This window comes from Lynx canadensis, chromosome D2 (genome assembly GCF_007474595.2).
Source record: "Lynx canadensis isolate LIC74 chromosome D2, mLynCan4.pri.v2, whole genome shotgun sequence".
Lineage (NCBI taxonomy): Eukaryota > Metazoa > Chordata > Mammalia > Carnivora > Felidae > Lynx > Lynx canadensis.
In genome coordinates this window covers 40,984,326-41,002,287 of record NC_044313.2, presented here as the reverse complement: position 1 = coordinate 41,002,287, position 17,962 = coordinate 40,984,326, and the positions used below count along the sequence as shown (strand labels likewise).

General features: G+C 43.9%; 1 protein-coding gene across 8 annotated transcripts in view; it reads left to right on the top strand.

The window, feature by feature from the left end:
• WDFY4 (WDFY family member 4) overlaps positions 1–17,962 on the top strand; it is a 295,461-nt gene that overhangs the window by 43,010 nt on the left and 234,489 nt on the right. For all 8 annotated transcript variants that reach the window (XM_030335435.1, XM_030335436.1, XM_030335430.1 and 5 more), the window contains 4 exons: positions 224–676; positions 2,980–3,084; positions 4,702–4,892; positions 12,014–12,594. In XM_030335435.1, the coding sequence (XP_030191295.1) occupies positions 224–676; positions 2,980–3,084; positions 4,702–4,892; positions 12,014–12,594 (1,330 nt within the window). The remainder of the gene's footprint in view (positions 1–223; positions 677–2,979; positions 3,085–4,701; positions 4,893–12,013; positions 12,595–17,962) is intronic.

Genomic DNA, 17,962 nt, shown 5'->3' with positions numbered 1-17,962 from the left:
GGCACATTTCCATTGCTTGGTGAGCCACTGCATCTTGGACATTGCAGTTTCAGCCTTGCTCACACTCTGGGCAGCTGGCTTTCCTGGACTTCTGATAGACATTTACCCACAGGAGATAGAAACTAGAAACCGAATGGTATTTCCCAGTGGTAATGCCACCGCCGTATTTCTAGGCACAGGCAGGAGAAATGACCTGCAGGGTTAACCCTCCTTTCGTTCCCAGGGGTGACCGTTAAGAATCTTCAGGCCTTCCAAGTCCTACAGAATGTTTTCCACAAAGCCAGCAATCCTGTCCTCTGCACCAAGGTCCTGTCAGCCATCAGGACCATGTGGGTCTGGAACGCCCGCAACTTCTTCCTGCTGGAGTGGACCCTGCAGCCCATCTCGCAGTTCGTGGAGATTGTGCCCCTGAAGCCGGCCCCGGTGCAAAAGCAATTCTTCCAGCTGCTGGAGGCCCTGGTGTTCGAGCTGCATTATGTGCCCCATGAAATCCTGCGGAAGGTGCAGTGCTTGATCAAGGAGAGTCCCGAGTCACCCTGCGCCCTCGTGGCCCTGCAGAGTGTCCTCAGGATAGCCGGCAGGGACTTGCTTTTCACCGACATCTTCCGGGACTCGGGTCTCCTGGGTCTGCTGCTGGCCCAGCTGCGGAAGCGGGCCAAGATCCTGAGGAAGTCAGGTGACTCCCAAGAGCGTCGGGAGGGTTGGAGGGAACAGGCTGGGCGGGCGGGTGCCACTCCACCCCCCATCAACATAACAGAAAAAAGTGAGCGTCCCCAGGTCACCCGGCAACATGAGGGTCGGCGAAGGTCCCTTGGGGCATGTGGCTTCGAAGGGCAGGCGGCCTCTCTGTTTGCTATAACTGGACTGATCTTCCCCATGAAGAGGCCAGAGGGATGGGCGGAACTTTAAACAGACTCGTGGGGCTGAGTCAGGTCTGATGAATTCTCAGCTGGCAGAGATAACTCCTGCACCGTCTGCTATGTAGATGTCTGTAGATGGGGAGACACCAGGAAGCCAAGGGAATTCGGGGAGGCCTGGGGCCCCGGCAGGCAGAGGGTGAGGGACCTGTGTACGTGTGGGCTCATCTGGTACACGGCCTCCTTTCAGTGCTGTCAGGCCCCATGGTCTCCTGCTTAGAGCAGTGGACAGTACTGTCCAGCTTCCCTCTCCAAGTCTCGTCCGGCTTTTGCGTGCCCTGCTGGGCTGTGCACCTGTGGCTCTTTGGCAACGTCCCTTCACCCCTACCTTGGGCTCTCAACCTCAGCAGCCTCTGCTACTCCTATGGGTCTTCCGGGTGCCTTCTATCCAGGCGGGAGTGCTGGCCCGGGCTCTCTCACTGCCTAGCCACCCCCCATGCACATGCCCTGCTGGGGCCGGTCTGTGTGGTTTCTCCATAACCCCCACCTCCATCAACCTGCAGATAGAAGCCAGGGCATGAAAACTCCTTTCCCAGTTCTTCCTGGCTTTCCCTCACTCTGTTTGCACCTGCACCTCTGGGATTTCAGTTTGGAGGAGGGATTAGGACACTGAATCCAGCCACTTACTTCTCCCCACCTTATGGCCTTTTCTCCTACTGCACTGGCTGGGAGGGGCTGAGGGCCTTCTAGCCATCGGCTGCTTTTGGAACTGGGCTTCAGACTCAAGCTAAAGTCATCAGTCTGTCTGCTCCCCGGGCCTGTGTGATGGGAAGAAGCTGAGTGAGAGAGTGTGGGCGCTGGAACCAGACAGCCCTGGAGGGGGTGTTACTTGTGAGCTGAGTGATCCTGAACAAGTTACTTCACCTCTCTGAGCTTGTTTCTTCCTCTGTTAAATGGGTGCAAAAATATCTACGTCCTAGGGATCTAGTAAGAATTAAGTGAAGAAATACTGAAAAGGTCTCACTGCTGTGTCTGGAGAAGAAATGCTCAAGTGCTCAAAAATGTTCATTAGTCTTAACCCTGTAGCTTCTGTGTTACTGCATCGAGGACTGAGATGGACAGGCACCTTGGGGAGGCCAGGAAGGACTCACATCTCCCTGGGAGTATTTGCAAATAGGGTCAAGATTGAAGATGAGGAGCTTCTGTCTTTACACATCTGGGCCTCTGGGCCAGGCCTTGGAGGATATCTTGCTATGTGCTTTTTTCCCACTGCCCTTTGCACGGTCTTTTTGTTTAATGTTTTCGTGTTACCTTCCTGTGTATTGCTTCTCAGCTGCCTGATACTGAATTTGCTTTTCAATCCAATCCCCAGACCTATCACAATTCCCAGAGCTTTTTTGTGAGCTGATGTATCTGGTCTTACTTTATGTTTTCTGTTGTTAAATGTTTCTTACTCTTCTTAGATACCTTGCCTCCTGGTTAATAAACTACCTTCATTCATTCATTCATTCATTCATTCATTTCCAAAGATGGATGGAGCTTCCCGCTCGTGTCAGGCACTTTTCTGGCACCGGGGATTCATAAGCGAACACACAGGCCCGATTTGCCATCGTGGGTCTAACGGAAACACTTATCCACTCCAGAATCTCTCAACCATGTCTACCCTCAGGTGTGAGCTGGCAGGTCCTTCCTCCCAGGCATGAATGGCAAAGTATAAAACTGTCCAAAAGAAAGTTAAAGAGGCGGGGCTTCAGACATTATGTAGGGTGGTGGTTCTCAAGGGTGGTCCTCAGAGCAGTTCCATCAGCATCACCTGGGAACTTAAGAAAAATGAAGTTATAGGACCCCACCTAAGACCTCCTATGCTAGAAACTCTAGGGAAGAATTCCAGCTTCTGGATTTCAACAAGCCCTCCAGGGGATTTTTATGTGCTCAAGTTGGAGATCCATGGTATAAGGAAGGGGTTATAGGGTTAGATCTTATGAATCAGGATGCACACTCATTTATAATAGAAGCATTATGTTCTCATTTCCTTACGAGTATGGAAAACTAACGAAACCAGAGATTTGAGATCATACCATGTATACTGAAGATTTTATTTGTTGGTTCTTAAATATGCCAGGAAACAAAGAGTCCACGCTTGGTGTTCAGGATCCAGAGAGAGAACTGACCTGTGTGATGCTGAGAACTGTAGTCACACTTCTGAGAGGCTCAGTTCGGAATGCAGGTAAGGATGGTGCCAACCTTGTCTTGTCACTGCTTGGTAAACATTAGCTCTCTCCAGTGATTTATGTCAGTGCTCAAAGGTTATACCCAAGGAATAACCAGCACTAAGGTTGTGGCTAATGTCCATTTGCTGGTTGATGTCCAGTGATCGTCAGTAAATTTGTAGACATCTTGGTTGACGGCTTTTACTTTTAAGGCTGCTAATTAAGGTTGGGATAGAGATATCCTAAAGAGATAGCCTAAATTTATGAGACCACAGAATGCTCCTCCTCTTTCAAGTAAAACCTATTCCTATCCTGCTGCACCAACTAACGTGCTTTAAAAAAAAAATCCAAATTGTAAAGCTACGAGTAAAGAAAACTAATCATTTTTAAGAGACTTAATTTGATAAGCTTCCAGCCCATGATAGACTCAGTAGCTCCATCCATCTAAAACATTTTTGGCTTCCTAAGATCATGCGGCTTCCAAGTTTTTGTTTTTGTTTTTGTTTTTGTTTTGTTTAGTTTTCAATAGGTGCATTAACTATACACACATAAATATTATGTTATGAAGTAGGTGTATTAACAAAGTGACATCAGTGAGTTTGGTGATTTGGGGTGTCTTTATCTGAGGCCCTTATAGATCAACTGTACCAAATGTGAATGATTAGTTCATATGCAGAGGGTCTTTAATGTTAGACTATAAAAGGTTCCCTGGAGGTGCTGGTTAAAATGCATATTCCTAGGGCTACTTGAATGGCTCAGTCAGTTGAACACGTGACTCTTGATTTCAGCTCAGGTTACGATCCCAAGGTTGTGGGATTGAGCCCTGCATGGGGCTCTGTGCTGAACGTGGAGCCTGCTTAAGATCCTCTCTCTCCCCCTCTTCCCCTGTCTCAAACTTGCATGCTCTCTGTCTCTCTCTTTCTGTCTCTGTCTCTCAAATTAAAAAAAGAAATAACATATTCCTAGGCTGACTCCCAGAGAGTTAAATTAGTAGCTAGTCAAGATAGAGCACAGAAATCTATTTTTAAACAGCCTTCCAAGGTGATTTCCATGTAGGGGTACCTGACCCATACTTGGAGAAATCCTGTCTCACAGAGTTGACCTGCTCAAATCTACATCACGCCACTTGAACGATCCAATTACTTCCTAGTTCTTATTCCACATGTGATTCAGTTATGGTTTGTTTGCAGTAAGAATTCTGGCAGAGAAGAGAGAGAATTGCCATTGGCCCTGGATTTAGGGTATTAAGTGGCAATAACGGACAGAAGTGTTGTCTAGTTAAAGTTTGTAGTAGGTTTTTAAAAAAGACTAGTGCAGTGAAAGTTTTTTTGAAAAAAAAATTTCAAAAACAAAAATTTCATAGAATAAAAAGGCAAGGTTTCTTTTTTTGACTTATCTGTTTAGTTTTTGGTTTTTTTTTTTAATTCTCAGCTCCACTATTTCTCTTTTCTTCTAGTTTTAACAGTGGGTATGGGTTTTGAACAAAAAAAAGAGTTTCTAATGGAACAACGTGGAGACACGTATAAAGGGAGCAGAACAAACTCGGATGTTGCAGGAGAAAGCTTTGCTTGTCATTAAAACTAAGGTGCCGAGGCTCCCTTGCTCTAGCCCCATACTGTCTGTCTGGTCCACAGTTGTCCTGAAAGACCACGGCATGGTGCCCTTCATCAAGATCTTCCTGGACGTTGAGTGGTACCGAGAGGCCTCACTCAGCATCTTGGAGCAGTTCTCCGTCATCAACGCTGAGGAGTACATGAGCATCATTGTGGGCGCTTTGTGCTCATCCACTCAAGGGGAGCTGGAGCTGAAACTGGATCTTCTGCAGGTGATGTCAAGTCTTCCTTTGTGCTGGGCTTTCCCACAGACATGCAGCTGGTGATCGACACGTGCACACGCGTTCACTCATTCAGTCGGTCGCGGTATCGTACGGGTAGGGTAGTACTAGCTGCTATAACAAAGAAATCCCACGTCCTCAGTAGCCTCACACATGGGGAGTTTCTTTCCTATGAATAGTCCAATCTCTGATGGGAAGGGAGAACCATTCAGGGAACCTGGGCATCGAATCCAGCCAGCAGACAAAGAATTGCACAAGTGTTCTGCCGGCCTGGAACCGGCACACGTTAACTTCTGTCCGACTTCCTTTGGGTACAACTCATTTGGATGCAAGGGGTGCCGGGAAATGTGGTCTTCCCAGCAACGCTGTAAACTGTGGAAGTGTAGTCTGAATCAGACTACAGGGGGCAAGCAGCTGCCTTGTTTACTTGACCAGCATTTAGTGTCTACCCTCTACCAACCTGGGACACACAGTTGAATGAGATATAGCCTTTGCCATCTGGGAGCTCATAGACTAGGGCTCATGATGAGTGAGCGGTCATGGCAGTGCAGTGTGGTAATGACCTGCAAAGTACTGAGTGCAGGCTGCCCTGGGGGCAGAGGAGTAGGAGAGCTCAATCCTGCCTTGCATGTTGAGGAAGGCTTGCAGAGGAGGATGTCTGAGCTGGGAAGAGGAAAGAAGAGGCAGGGAGAGGCATGGGCCCAGAGGACACAAAGGGGAGGAGTGAAACTAGGGTGTCACTTGTGGGTAACAAAGATGAGTATAAGTTTTGGTTTTTGTAGTACTGTTAATAATCATCAAATTATCTTAAAACAATTAGAATGATAACGAATGTCATCACCACCAGATGTAAATGCAAATATCCCCCAGGAGGCTGACTTGGGGACCTCTCACGTATGTATGCAACACAACCCCATGCAAAACACATATCTCAGTAACATACATACCTTGATCACTGGTGAATTAAAAAAAAAATATGGAGTTGGTCTGACTTCCAGAATTAAACCGTCAGGCTTGCTCAGCCATGACTCTTTCTGCACAAAACCCTTTTAACACTTAGAGAACAGTGCTCGGTTTCTTTTACCAACTTATCTCTGAAGAGCCAGTCATGTCATGTGACCATCAGACACATGTGTTCCCACCATCAGTCACATGTCCGGAGCCTGCAGGGTTCAGCATGGCCAAAGCATCATGAGAAGCCCATCCAAAAGTGACATTATGACCATAATTATCATGCATTTCACAGATGACAAGAACCAAAACAATGATTTAGTTATAAAGCCAAAGAAATCAGTTTTATATGAAATAAAACCAGGCTTCTATGAAACAAAAAGTTAACTGTGTTTTGAAAGGTCCTAGAGTCTCATGATTATGTGAGGTAAAGGAAGTGAGGGGCACATGTGAAGGAGCTTAAGGGAAAGACATAGCAAGAATTAGTGGCAATTTGCAGCTAGGAAGGACTTTAGCTTCATGCGGTCCAATCTTTTTTTTTTTTTATTTTTTTAATGTTTATTTTTGAGAGAGAGAGAGACAGAATGCAAGTGGGGGAGAGGCAGAGAGAGAGGGAGACACAAAATTCGAAGCAGACTCCAGGCTCTGAGCTGTCAGCACAGAGCCCGACGCCGGGCTCAAACCCACCAACTGCAAGACCATGACCTGAGCTGAAGTTGGATGCTTAACCGACTGAGCCACCCAGGCACCCCCACGTGGTCCAGTCTTAACATTCCGGCAGGAACATGTCCAGGAAGCGTCTAATATAAATTGTGAGTTGAGTTTGAATCTTAGACAAGTGACTTAAAATCTAAGGATCCTTCCTCTTTTCTTTGTGCTGCTTATTACATTTTTTTCCTCACATGTCTGTCTTCGTCCTGATTCACATGAGCCTTATTCTGATAAGCAACACAGAAACCATGACCCCAGTAGTCAGGACTTTGGTTTCCTAGGGGATGAAAATTGGAATCCCCATCTGTTTCTGAGATTTTCACACTGAGAGTCAGACAGACCCACAGAGAAGAAAGTTTTGGATTTACTTTTTTCTTGGAGAGAACAAGGGTTTCTGTGTCCATTATAGAGAAGTGTACTCTGCTTTGCTCGTGGAAAGTTCATCTTATTTACTCTGCAGCCCAGATGCACCTTAGTGGAGTGTCAGCCCTTGGGTAATAGGACTGAATTTCTAGAATTAGCGATGTGAAGCCTTTATGGTGTTTTACAGATTCAATATCACTTCAGAATCACACTATCAAGGGATTAACACTGTATAAGCTTATTTAACAAAGTCATACCCTGTGTTCAATGTGCTGTCTTCTGCCGGGTGCCATGTCACTGCTGGGAAGTTGGGGGGTGATGCGTGGAGCTATTAATGCTCTCACGGGACGTGGGCTATTGACACTTTGTTGCTCCAATGCATAGTGGGGGGACATGGGGTTGTTCCCAACTTGCCCACCACCGAGTTACGTGAGCGACTAGCCAATGTTTGATGTTTTCTGGAGTCTAATCTAGAATCCGCATCTTGGGAATCTGTTGGAACTTTAGAAACAAAGATGTAAAATTAGCTCTTTCTGGCCAGATCTCCCTCTTTCTAAGTTGAGCGTGGACTTTGCCCAAAGCACTGTGCCCGCAAAGCGAGTCAGACATAGGATGAGGGGGAGGTGATGGAGTGAGGTGACCTCAAAGGCAGTACCCTCTGCCCCCACCAAAGCTTTGCCATCTTTGACATGCATTCACATCAACATGTGACCCTCGCTTTCCTTCCCTGAAGGCTGTCAGCCAGCTGCTTTGGAGAAGAAAATTCATCCAGAAACACCCAACTTAGGGCAGTGGTTTCCAAAATCCAGTGGCACTTCCATACCAATACGCAAGCACTTGTGACTTCACCACCTAATTCTGGCAGATGACAATTGAGTTAAAGAATAATGTAGGCAAATGAATTTCCTCTCCACTGCCAGTGGGACCATGATTGGGTTATGCACAAATTCAGATTGATTTGCTAATATACATTTAGCTGTTCAACTCTGTGCTTAATCACATTACCTCACCAGTCTTCCAGCGTGACACATGGAAAATTATGAGGAATAACAAATAATGGAATGTGAAATAAATCCTGTTAGTCCTAACCTAGTTAGCGCTTTGCAGCAGACATCCATTTTATAGATTCAAGCCGGAGGAATACGAACTCAGAGACGATGACATGGTAACTGAGTTAAGGAGGAGAAAATGTGCTTAACGCTGACCTTTCTTGAAATGTGTCAACCCCAGCCTGATTACTTTGACTTCAGCTGATTAAATTTACTCCCTTCCGCAGACTCGCAAGCCTAGGTGATGCATTATCATGCAAAGTTGAATGACAGTAATGGAGACCCTCGTTCTAGGCCCCCAGTTCCTGACAAATCGTTTCCCGAAGTAACGCAGTATTTATTTTCCTTTATGATAGAAATGTTTCTCTTTAGTTGCTATGAAATTAAGCCTTTGTAATTGGATTTTGGACTCTTTACTTTATGACTCTGCAAATATGAAATTAACCCCATCCCAAGAAATAATAGAGCAGTCTAAGTTCTAATGAGATTACCCCCATTTTAGATAATGATTCTGAATTTAATAAATCAAACAAAGCAACAATTAAGGACAGCCATTTCTTTCTCCTCCTCCCTCCCAACAGGAGGAGAAAGGAGCCATGTAGGAATTACAGGGGACAGACCCTCTGAGAGACACAGATCATAAGAAGGACCGTCATTGGGTTGCTCTGTTTTAACGGTATCCGCTCTCGATACTCGGAATGATGGAGTCCTTTTGAGCAATGTCTGTTGTCAAATTGGATGATTGGAACGCAGTTTCTTTAATAAGAGGGGAGTTCAGTGGTCATCCAGTGCTCAGACAATTGCCTGTAATTTGATTCGTTTGTTTTTTGATCATTCTCCATTTTTCATATTTGTTTTGTCATGTGCCCTTGTGATAAACAGCAGAGCTTCATCCAATCCATTTACCTTAAACAACCTCCTGGTGGTTTCAGGAGCCACTGAAAGCACTCACATGAATTTAGATCACTTACCATCCTAGAGCTTAAGATTTCCCACCGTCTTGGTGGTTTATTTATTTTTCACGGCATGAGTCACATGACCAGGCATAAGGTCAGACGCAGACAAAGCAATGCATGCCGTACAAGACCCCAGTGTTCATCCTTTCGTGTGGGTTATCAGTCGGTGGGAAGAGGCTGGTAGCAATACACACACTTCAAGGTTAGAGTATGTTTCCAACTTGGTGGAAGAAATACTATTCTGTTGGGAGTGAGTTGCTTACACAAGGCCGGCACAGATGTAGTAGGTCTATGTGTGGCCTGTTTGGCCTCAGAGTCCAATGGGTGGGCTGTGGGGGCAAGCAGCTGTGCTGATGCTGTCTATACAGAGAAAGGCCTTGCCCTTCTAGAAGTCTTACTGTTGCTACACCATAAGCTTCACACTCACTGAACACCACCCTTCTAGAGAACCTGCTTTAACAGTCTACATGCTTCTTTGAAGGACCTGCCTACAAAGTCAACTTTTCCTGGGGTTTCAGCCAAATTCAGAAGTAGTTTGGCCATATCTTCACCCAAGAGAAGAGAGAAAGCCATCGTCACTGCCTCATCCTTAATATTTCGTTTTAGCCTCCATCTTTCTGGCAGTTTGGAAAGCCTCTTTCCCTGACGTCTCTCCCATGACTCTGATTTGACCCCCTGTTAGTGAGTGGCCCTGGTACTGAATTTCTTTCAAAAAACAAAATGACAATTCAGTTTCCCCATAGTCATTCCCCTGAGCTGTGGTGGGTAATCATTGAGCTAAGCGCTATAAGTTGTGGATTTTCTTTTCCTATAACCAGGAAAAGATCAATTGACCCATATTGGTAAGGATGCATTTTTCTATTTTCTATAATTTTTTGTCCATTTTGAATGTAAGCATGGACTCTGGCCTTTCATGGATTCTCCTACTTACTACAAACTTTATTTTTATTTATATATTTTTTTACTATCTTGAAATATCATAGATGGGACAGTGGAGGACTTTAAGCATCTCCTTTGTCTTCCTCTTTGAAAGAGTCCTTGGCCATGTGCATTCAGGTAGTTCTGGTTCATTTTGTGTTCTCCTGCTCCCAAAATGGGGTTGACTGCCCACTGAGCATCTCAGGCGGCTCTCCATATATATAATATAGTAATATAGTATATAGTAATATAGTATATAGTAATATAGTAATATAGTAATATATACTACATAATATAGTATATATGAAACAATATAACATGTATCTTCTTCAAGAAGAATGGGCTTTTTGAGAAGCTGGCCGAGGACCTCTGTTTGCTGGGATGTTTCGGGGCACAGTATATATAGTATATATAGTAATATATACTATATAATATAGTAATATAGTAATATAGTAATATAGTAATATAATAATATAATAATATTATATTCCTCTCCAGGAGGAGAGGAATATAATATTAGAGAAGAAAATTTGGGTGTTAGGGATACATGTTATATTGTTTCACATCAATGGCGTTGGATTAAGATTACCAGCATTTTAAAGATAGAGCTGGAAAATTAACTTTCTTCCCCCAAAGTGCATGAAATTCATATTTAATGGTTGCTTAAAACTTTACTAAGTTTTTGTTTGACTTTCTCTCCATGAGAGTTTGAAGATTTAGTCCCTTCCCTCCTTTTATTTTCCTGACCTACCAGTTTTCTCTTCGTTCATTAACTTTCGCACATCATGCTCTATATTGTCACCCTAGACCAGGCATTTAAGACACAGAATCAGCCCCCAACACACACACACTAAATTGGGAGTTGCCTTTCACTTTTTTCTTTGAACCTTGTCTCAAGCATCTTGGAATTGGCTTGAAATTGTGCCTGCCCAGAAAATCCCCTTTCTTGTGCCACTAGGGCATTAGAGGATAAAACGATTTATACCTATCTCCAAAATCTGCTGATGAAACCACAAGTATTGGTCATTCTCTTGGAAGCACGTGCAAGATGGTCTCAGATGAAGTCCCAAGCAACTTCTATGAATAATAAATATGAAAACACCAAAAGCTAGAGGCTTTTAATATTTATCTAAAATCATCCATACATTCTTCACTTTCAGGTGTGAAGCTTTAGCACAGAATGAGAATTACTTGAATACAGTCTTTTCTCCCTCCCTCCCTCCATTTCTCCCTTCCTCCCTTCCTTTCATCCTCCTTTCCTTCCTTCCCTTCGAAACATTTGTTAACTACCTAGTGTGCACCACCACTGCACTCAATGAAGGGCACACTGTAAGGGTTCAATAAATGTTTGATGGTAGAAGGAAATAAAAATGTGTCCAGTAAAATCTCAGTGATCTGGAGAAGTTCGATTCTACAATGTATGTTACGCATAGCCTGAACTCCACACATGGTCTATTCTATTTACTATACTTATGTTTCCTTCCATGAAATGCTTCTCTTCTCTACCTTGATTCCTTCATATTTGCACACCAGATTTTAAGTAGACTCATTTTATTCTCTTTCTTCACTTAATAGAGGTACTTACGTTTGCACAGAGAGGGAGATAAATAATAAACTACTTTACAGAGATTGCATTGTGGGTCTCCTTTGCAATATAAGAGATGGTTCGTTCCACTCATTCAGCAAATATTTATTAAGTGTGTGCTACATTCCACAGCAGTGCGTTGCCTGATTTCACGGAGCTTCAATCTAGTGGAGGGCTGAGGCAGTTTTCAAGTCACTTCAGTAAAGTGTGAAGAGAACTGGGTTCAACAAATGAGAGGGGGCTATGTGAGCTCTCGGCCTGGGGTCAGGATAAGGCAGGGGTCAGAGAGAGCTTTCTGGAGGGAGATGCATTGAAGTTAAGATCCAGGACAGTAAACCAACCTTATACATCAGCATAGGCTTTAGCAGCCGCCATTTGAAAGCAGGCACTGAGGGGCAACTAAAATGAGGAGGAACAATATAGACCTCCCCCTGTTTCAGAATCACCCTCAGGTAGCTTGCATTTCCTACCACTTGAACAGGCGAGAGCAGGTGCAGTGCTTTGGCAGGGATGTGTCAGGGCTCTGCGTTAACAGATTTTTCCTGTGCTTTCCTCATTTTTATCCTGTTGGTGTTTCAGTCTCTACTCAGGATCCTGGACACCCCCAAAGGCCGTGCTGCTTTCAGAGTGTCCAGTGGGTTCAATGGACTCCTGTCCCTGCTCTCTGACCTGGAGGGGTCTCTCCAGGAGCCCCCGCTGCAGGCGTGGGGGATGGTGTCCCCCAGCCAGACCCTGGACCTGGTCCTGCACACCCTCTGTGCCTTATCTGCGGCATTGCACCTGGACCCTGTCAACAGTGATTTCTTCAAGAAGAACGGGCTTTTTGAGAAGCTGGCCGAGGACCTCTGTTTGCTGGGATGTTTCGGGGCGCAGGAGGAAGAGGGAGCCCCTCTGCACTCGGAGGCAGACACAAAGGCCAGGCCATTTGCTGACTTCCTGAGTGCGGCCTTTGCCTCTGCCAGCCCATTCCCACCCAAGATACAGAGCTGCCTCCAGATCCTCAGCTTTCTGGACAGCATGGCCGGTGGCACCCTCCACCTGCGCAGAGACCTGAAGGAGCCCCCGAGGGCTGGGCAAGACCCAGCTCCGCATGCCCAGAAGGAAGACGCCGGCAGTGACTCCCAAGGCAACTTCAAGCTGTGGCCAGACCTGGAGGAGAGGTAGAGCTTTGCTGCCAGCTTCCGTAATCCGGTCATCAGCGTATCTGTCTCCCATTTCCCCCCCAAATATCCTGTGCATGGGTGGTGGGTAGGAAGCCTTGACTGCAAACTAGGTGTGCAAAAACATCACGTGACTTTTTTTTTTTTTTTTTTAACTCAAGTTAACTTTGGCTCCAGTCTCCTCTGCCTTTGGGAGCAGGCAGAAAACCAATCTGAGTCAATCAACAGATGGTTGGAGGCTGCTTTTTTTTTTTTTTTTTTTTTTTATTTATTTTTGGGACAGAGAGAGACAGAGCATGAACGGGGGAGGGGCAGAGAGAGGGAGACACAGAATGGGAAACAGGCTCCAGGCTCTGAGCCATCAGCCCAGAGCCCGACGCGGGGCTCGAACTCACGGACCGCGAGATCGTGACCTGGCTGAAGTCAGACGCTTAACTGACTGCGCCACCCAGGCGCCCCTGGAGGCTGCTTTTGAGTTGCACGAGAACCAGGGGGCTTACCAGATCTTGGAAACGGAGGGCAGAACTCTGCTGATAATCTCACTTTCTGCTTCGGCATCCTTGCCGCTGCTCCTGGGAGCCTTGGTGCCTGCCTGGCCTCCATGGTGTGCTGGGCAGCCTTTGGGGGGCCTTATCTTACCCGCTGCCCTCACCCTTGCCCCTGCACTGCCAGGGTGTGGGAGGAGGTCCTTTGACTTACAGGATGACCACAGTGTCCTTCCCCATCCCTGGTTCTTCCTGGTCTTTCACATTGCTTCCACTTCCTGTAACAAAGACGACGATCTCCTCTTACTTCACAGGCCCATCTCCTCCATGACTCCAGACTTTCATTCCTGTAAGACAGACTTCCACTAAAGCAAGGGAGAGCAAAGAACACCCCTCCTTCCTTAGGGGGGGCAGGGAAAACAAATGAAAGAGCACAACAGCAGTAGTTGGTTATCTTTTGGGTTCTCCCCAGGGAGCAAGGACAAAACATAAATTAATATTGCAAGAAACTCTCCTGCCTACCACCTCTCCAAGCCATCTTACATTGACTGCCACGGGACACCCTTCTGAAAGACACTGCACATTTTAATCCAAATATGTTGAATCGGTCAGATTTCAGTGTGGAGGGCTGATGGTGAGGGGGAAGGATGCCAGATCTCTACGGAGATAATCATATGATTGTTCTCGTTTCATCAGCTAACATGCTAAATTAATTGGTTTCCTAATCTTGCATTCATGCAGATACCAACTTGCTCATGATACATTTATTGCTGGCTTCGATTTGCTAATTTTTTATAAGGACTTTTGCTCCTGAAAAAGCTTTTCCTTCCATGCTCTTTTCTTGACTGTTTTTATGATAAAGTTTGAGGTAACCTCATAACGCGAGTTGGTCAGTGTTGACTCTTCTATTCTCTGGAAGTAATAGTAACATAGGTTACGATTTCTATTCCTTAGCTTTGTGATAGAGTCTGCCAGTAAAACCCTCATAAGCCTGATGTTTTCTTGTTAAGATTTATTTTTGTGAGGATAAATTCAGATTTCTTCTTGAATCATTCTTAGCCATTTTTAAAGTTCATTTTTCCATTCCATCTAAGTTTCAATTTACTGACACAGGGCTGTTCCTAATATCCTTTTTTAACTTTTGGTTCCTGACAGGATTGTTTGTGTCTTTTCTTTCCCCTCCACCACCCCCCCAACATTCTTGACAGGGGGTTTATTTATTTGTGTGTCCCATGAAGCAACTTTCAGCTTTTCCTATCTCTCATGTGTAAATTTTCTATTTCTGTCTTCGTTTGTTCATTCTTATTATGTCTTCTTTGCTTTGGTTTATTCTGGTATTCCTCTTAATTTAATTGATTAGGAGACTGATTTTCAGTCTTCTTTTTAAATGCAAAATGCAAATGTCTCTGTCCTTTACTTTAGCTGTAAGGTGCAAGTTTCCTTACGTGGCACTTTCAATGTTATTTAGTCCTAAATGTTTCCATTTCCTTTGTGACTTAGAGTTTCCTTCTTGAATCTTGTTTGACTTGTGGATTTCCAAAGTTACAGAGTGTTTTTGGTCATTTTCTTTCCTTGCTAATTTCTAACTTTATTATCATGAGAGATGGTGGACTGTTTGATGGTAATTCTTTGAAAGTAGTTGAGCTTGACTTTGCGGCCTCCAGTGTGATAAATCTTCCTAACTGTTCCATGTGTGCTTGAAAAGAATGAATATTTTCCAGTTGTTAGAGTCAAGGTTCTATTTATGTCCTTTAGATCAAACTGGTCAAGGGTCTTCTTCAGATTTTCAGATCATTTAATCTGTTTGACAATATCAGTTGCTAAGATATGTGAAATATTTTTCATTATATTCATAGATTTGTTAATTTCTGTTAATTTTTACCTTACATATATCTGAGGCTATTTGAATCTCACATATTTACAATTTTTATATCATCTCGTGGAATCAAAATTTTTTACCTCGTATGGTGGCCTTCTTTATCTCCAATAGTACATTTTGTCATAAGGACAACTTTTTCTAATACTAATAAGGCTATATCAGCTTTCTTTTGGTTAGTGTGTGCCCGGAATTTTCTTTAAAAAAATTCCTTCGTTTTAAGGTTTCTGTGTCCTGATGTTTTAGGTGTGCTTTTTGTAGAGAGCTATTTTTGTTTTTGCTTTATTTTGTCATTTAACCCAGTGTGATACTTTTTGGTTACTGAAGCATGTGCTCTGTTTATATTTTTATAATTATTAACATGTTTGAAATTATTGCTACTTTGTTATTTTGTATTTTCTATTTGTCCCACTTTTTCTTTTGATCTTTTTCTTGTTTTCTTTTGAATTATTAGAATTTTCATTTTTTTATTTAATTTTTTCCATTTACTGATTTGATCTTATACTCTCTATTAGCCTTTTAGTGGTTATCCTAAATAATTTAATAGCATCCTCATAATGTTTAACTATTTAGTGTTTACTATGCTGTTATCTTTATCCTATTTCCAGTAAATATGTGTTACATATGTAATATGTAAACACTTAATATAACTCTTAAATGTGTACTTACATTTCTTATGTATATATTACTGTTGCCCAATATTAATTTTGTGCAGTCCATCAATCTAACATAAATCTAACTTTAGTTAATCCATCAAATAAGGCATTTATTCATGTATTTTTTTTTACTGAGGTATAATTGACTATATGACATTATATTACTTTTAGTATAAAACATAGTGATTCGATACTTGTATATATTGCAAAATGATCACCACATAAGTCTAGTTAATAACACCCATCACCACACTAGTTACAATTTTTTTCTTGTGATAAAAGCTTTTAAGATTTATTCTCTGTGCAATTTTCAAATATGCAATATAATGTTATTAACTATAGTCACCATGCTGTACCTTATATTCCTATGACGTATTTCTTTTAAAACTGTAAATTTGTACCTTTTGACTCCCTTCATTTATTTTGTCCACCCCCGCCCCCTGGTTCTGGCAACCACCAATCTATTCTCTGTATCTATGAGCTCTTTTTTATTTTTTAAATTTTTAATTAATTAATTAATTAATTTTTAATGTTTCTTTATTTTTGAGACAGAGAGAGAGAGAGAGAGAGAGCAGGGGAAGGGCAGAGAGAGAGAAGACACAAAATCCAAAGCAGGCTCCAAGCTCTGAGCCATCAGCAGAGAGCACGATGTGGGGCTCAAACTCATGAGCCGTGAGATCATGACCTGAACCGAAGTCAGACGCTTAACCAACTGAGACACTCAGGACCCCGAGGCCCTTCTCTTCTTGCTTTGTCTTGGGGAGAATTCCCTTTCTGAGGCTCTCTGATCTTCTGGGGGAGGGTGTCCCCAAGGAGGCCTCTACCCTGGCCACCTGGATGGCCTGCAGGTCAACTTGGAATGTCAGTGTCGAACCCTATTCTTCCAGCTCTTAGAGGGCAGGGAAATAGTTGTCGGCACCAGACGTTGGTATTGAGTGATGACAAGTAGTAGTCATTTTTTGATGTCTCTGGGAGCCAAGCACTAAACACTTATTTTCATTTAATTCCCTCTCAGTCCTAGAACTTTACCAATAAAGAAACCAAGGCTAAGAAAGGATACATAACATGGCCAAAGTCACAAATTTAGTAAGGAAATGATAGAGCCAGATTCTGATCCCAGGTCCACTTGCAAGACCTGTGTATGTGTATATGTGTGTGTGCTCTTCCTGCTTCTCCTGGAAACTCCCATTATCATGGTGATGATTTTCCACATGTTCTGACACAATAGCCTACAGTTTAAAGTTTGGTCTCTACCCTATAGACGGCATCGGCCCAAATTCGTTCTAGATAAATCCTTGTGTCAGATGTCATCTTGGGTTCACGATGAGTAATTTTTAAATGTGTAAGAGTCAGACTTCATAAATAGAGCAGTTTTTTCCTCATTAAAAGAAATACATCACCCTTGATATTCCTTGATGGTTTGAGAAGGAGTGACACCCTAGTCTGTCATGAGAGAATCTGTGAGGTGAAGCCAGGTCAGTGGGCTGGGAATGGGGACAGGGTGTTCATCCCAGCTCACCACGGACACTCAGCAGGTGACTTGGCTCAGTCCCGCCTGTGCAACGTGGGCCCTGCTCTCCAGGGAGGAGGGGCAGAGGCTGCAGGCTTTCGACTCAGGCAGAGTTCTCTACGTCTTAGTGGCCATGTTCCTTGGGCCTGTTATTTTATGTCTCTGAGCTTTGATTTCCTGATTTGAAGGCAGGGATAATGAGAGTATCTGCTCCGAGGGCTGTTGTGAGGTGAGGATTGGAGAGGATAGTGATCACAGCTGCTGTTCATTGAGCACTTGTGCACCAGATGCTGTGCCCAGTTCTCCACAAGCATTAGTTGGTTCAATCCATGTAACAACTATGATTTGAGGAATGTTGTTCATAAAACGGAAGTTATGTATTAGGGAATTGCCCAAATACATACGTGATGTCTAAAACATAGAGTGTATAATCTCTAGGAAACATACATCCCCCCCACCCACCACATCACACATATACCACACATCCACACCGCTTACACACGCATTCCACACAGGACACCCACACACCACATCTCTCACACTCATACATACACACAGACACACAGACACACACCCCACAGAGGACACCCACACACTGCATCCCACACCATATGCTGACCTTCTCTGGAATTTACTAGATCCTGTTACCTGAGATGGATGACCTCCTTCTTGGCCAGCTGATCCACAGTGAGGGTCTGGAGATGAAGACGGAGAGAGGAGTGGGTCAGGCCATGGTGGGCCTTGCCTGCTCACCACATTAGGCCATTTTCGTCTTATCTTGCAGGGGTGATGGGAAGCCATGGAAGCCTTTGGGCAGAGCTGTGGAGGGACAGGCTTTGTG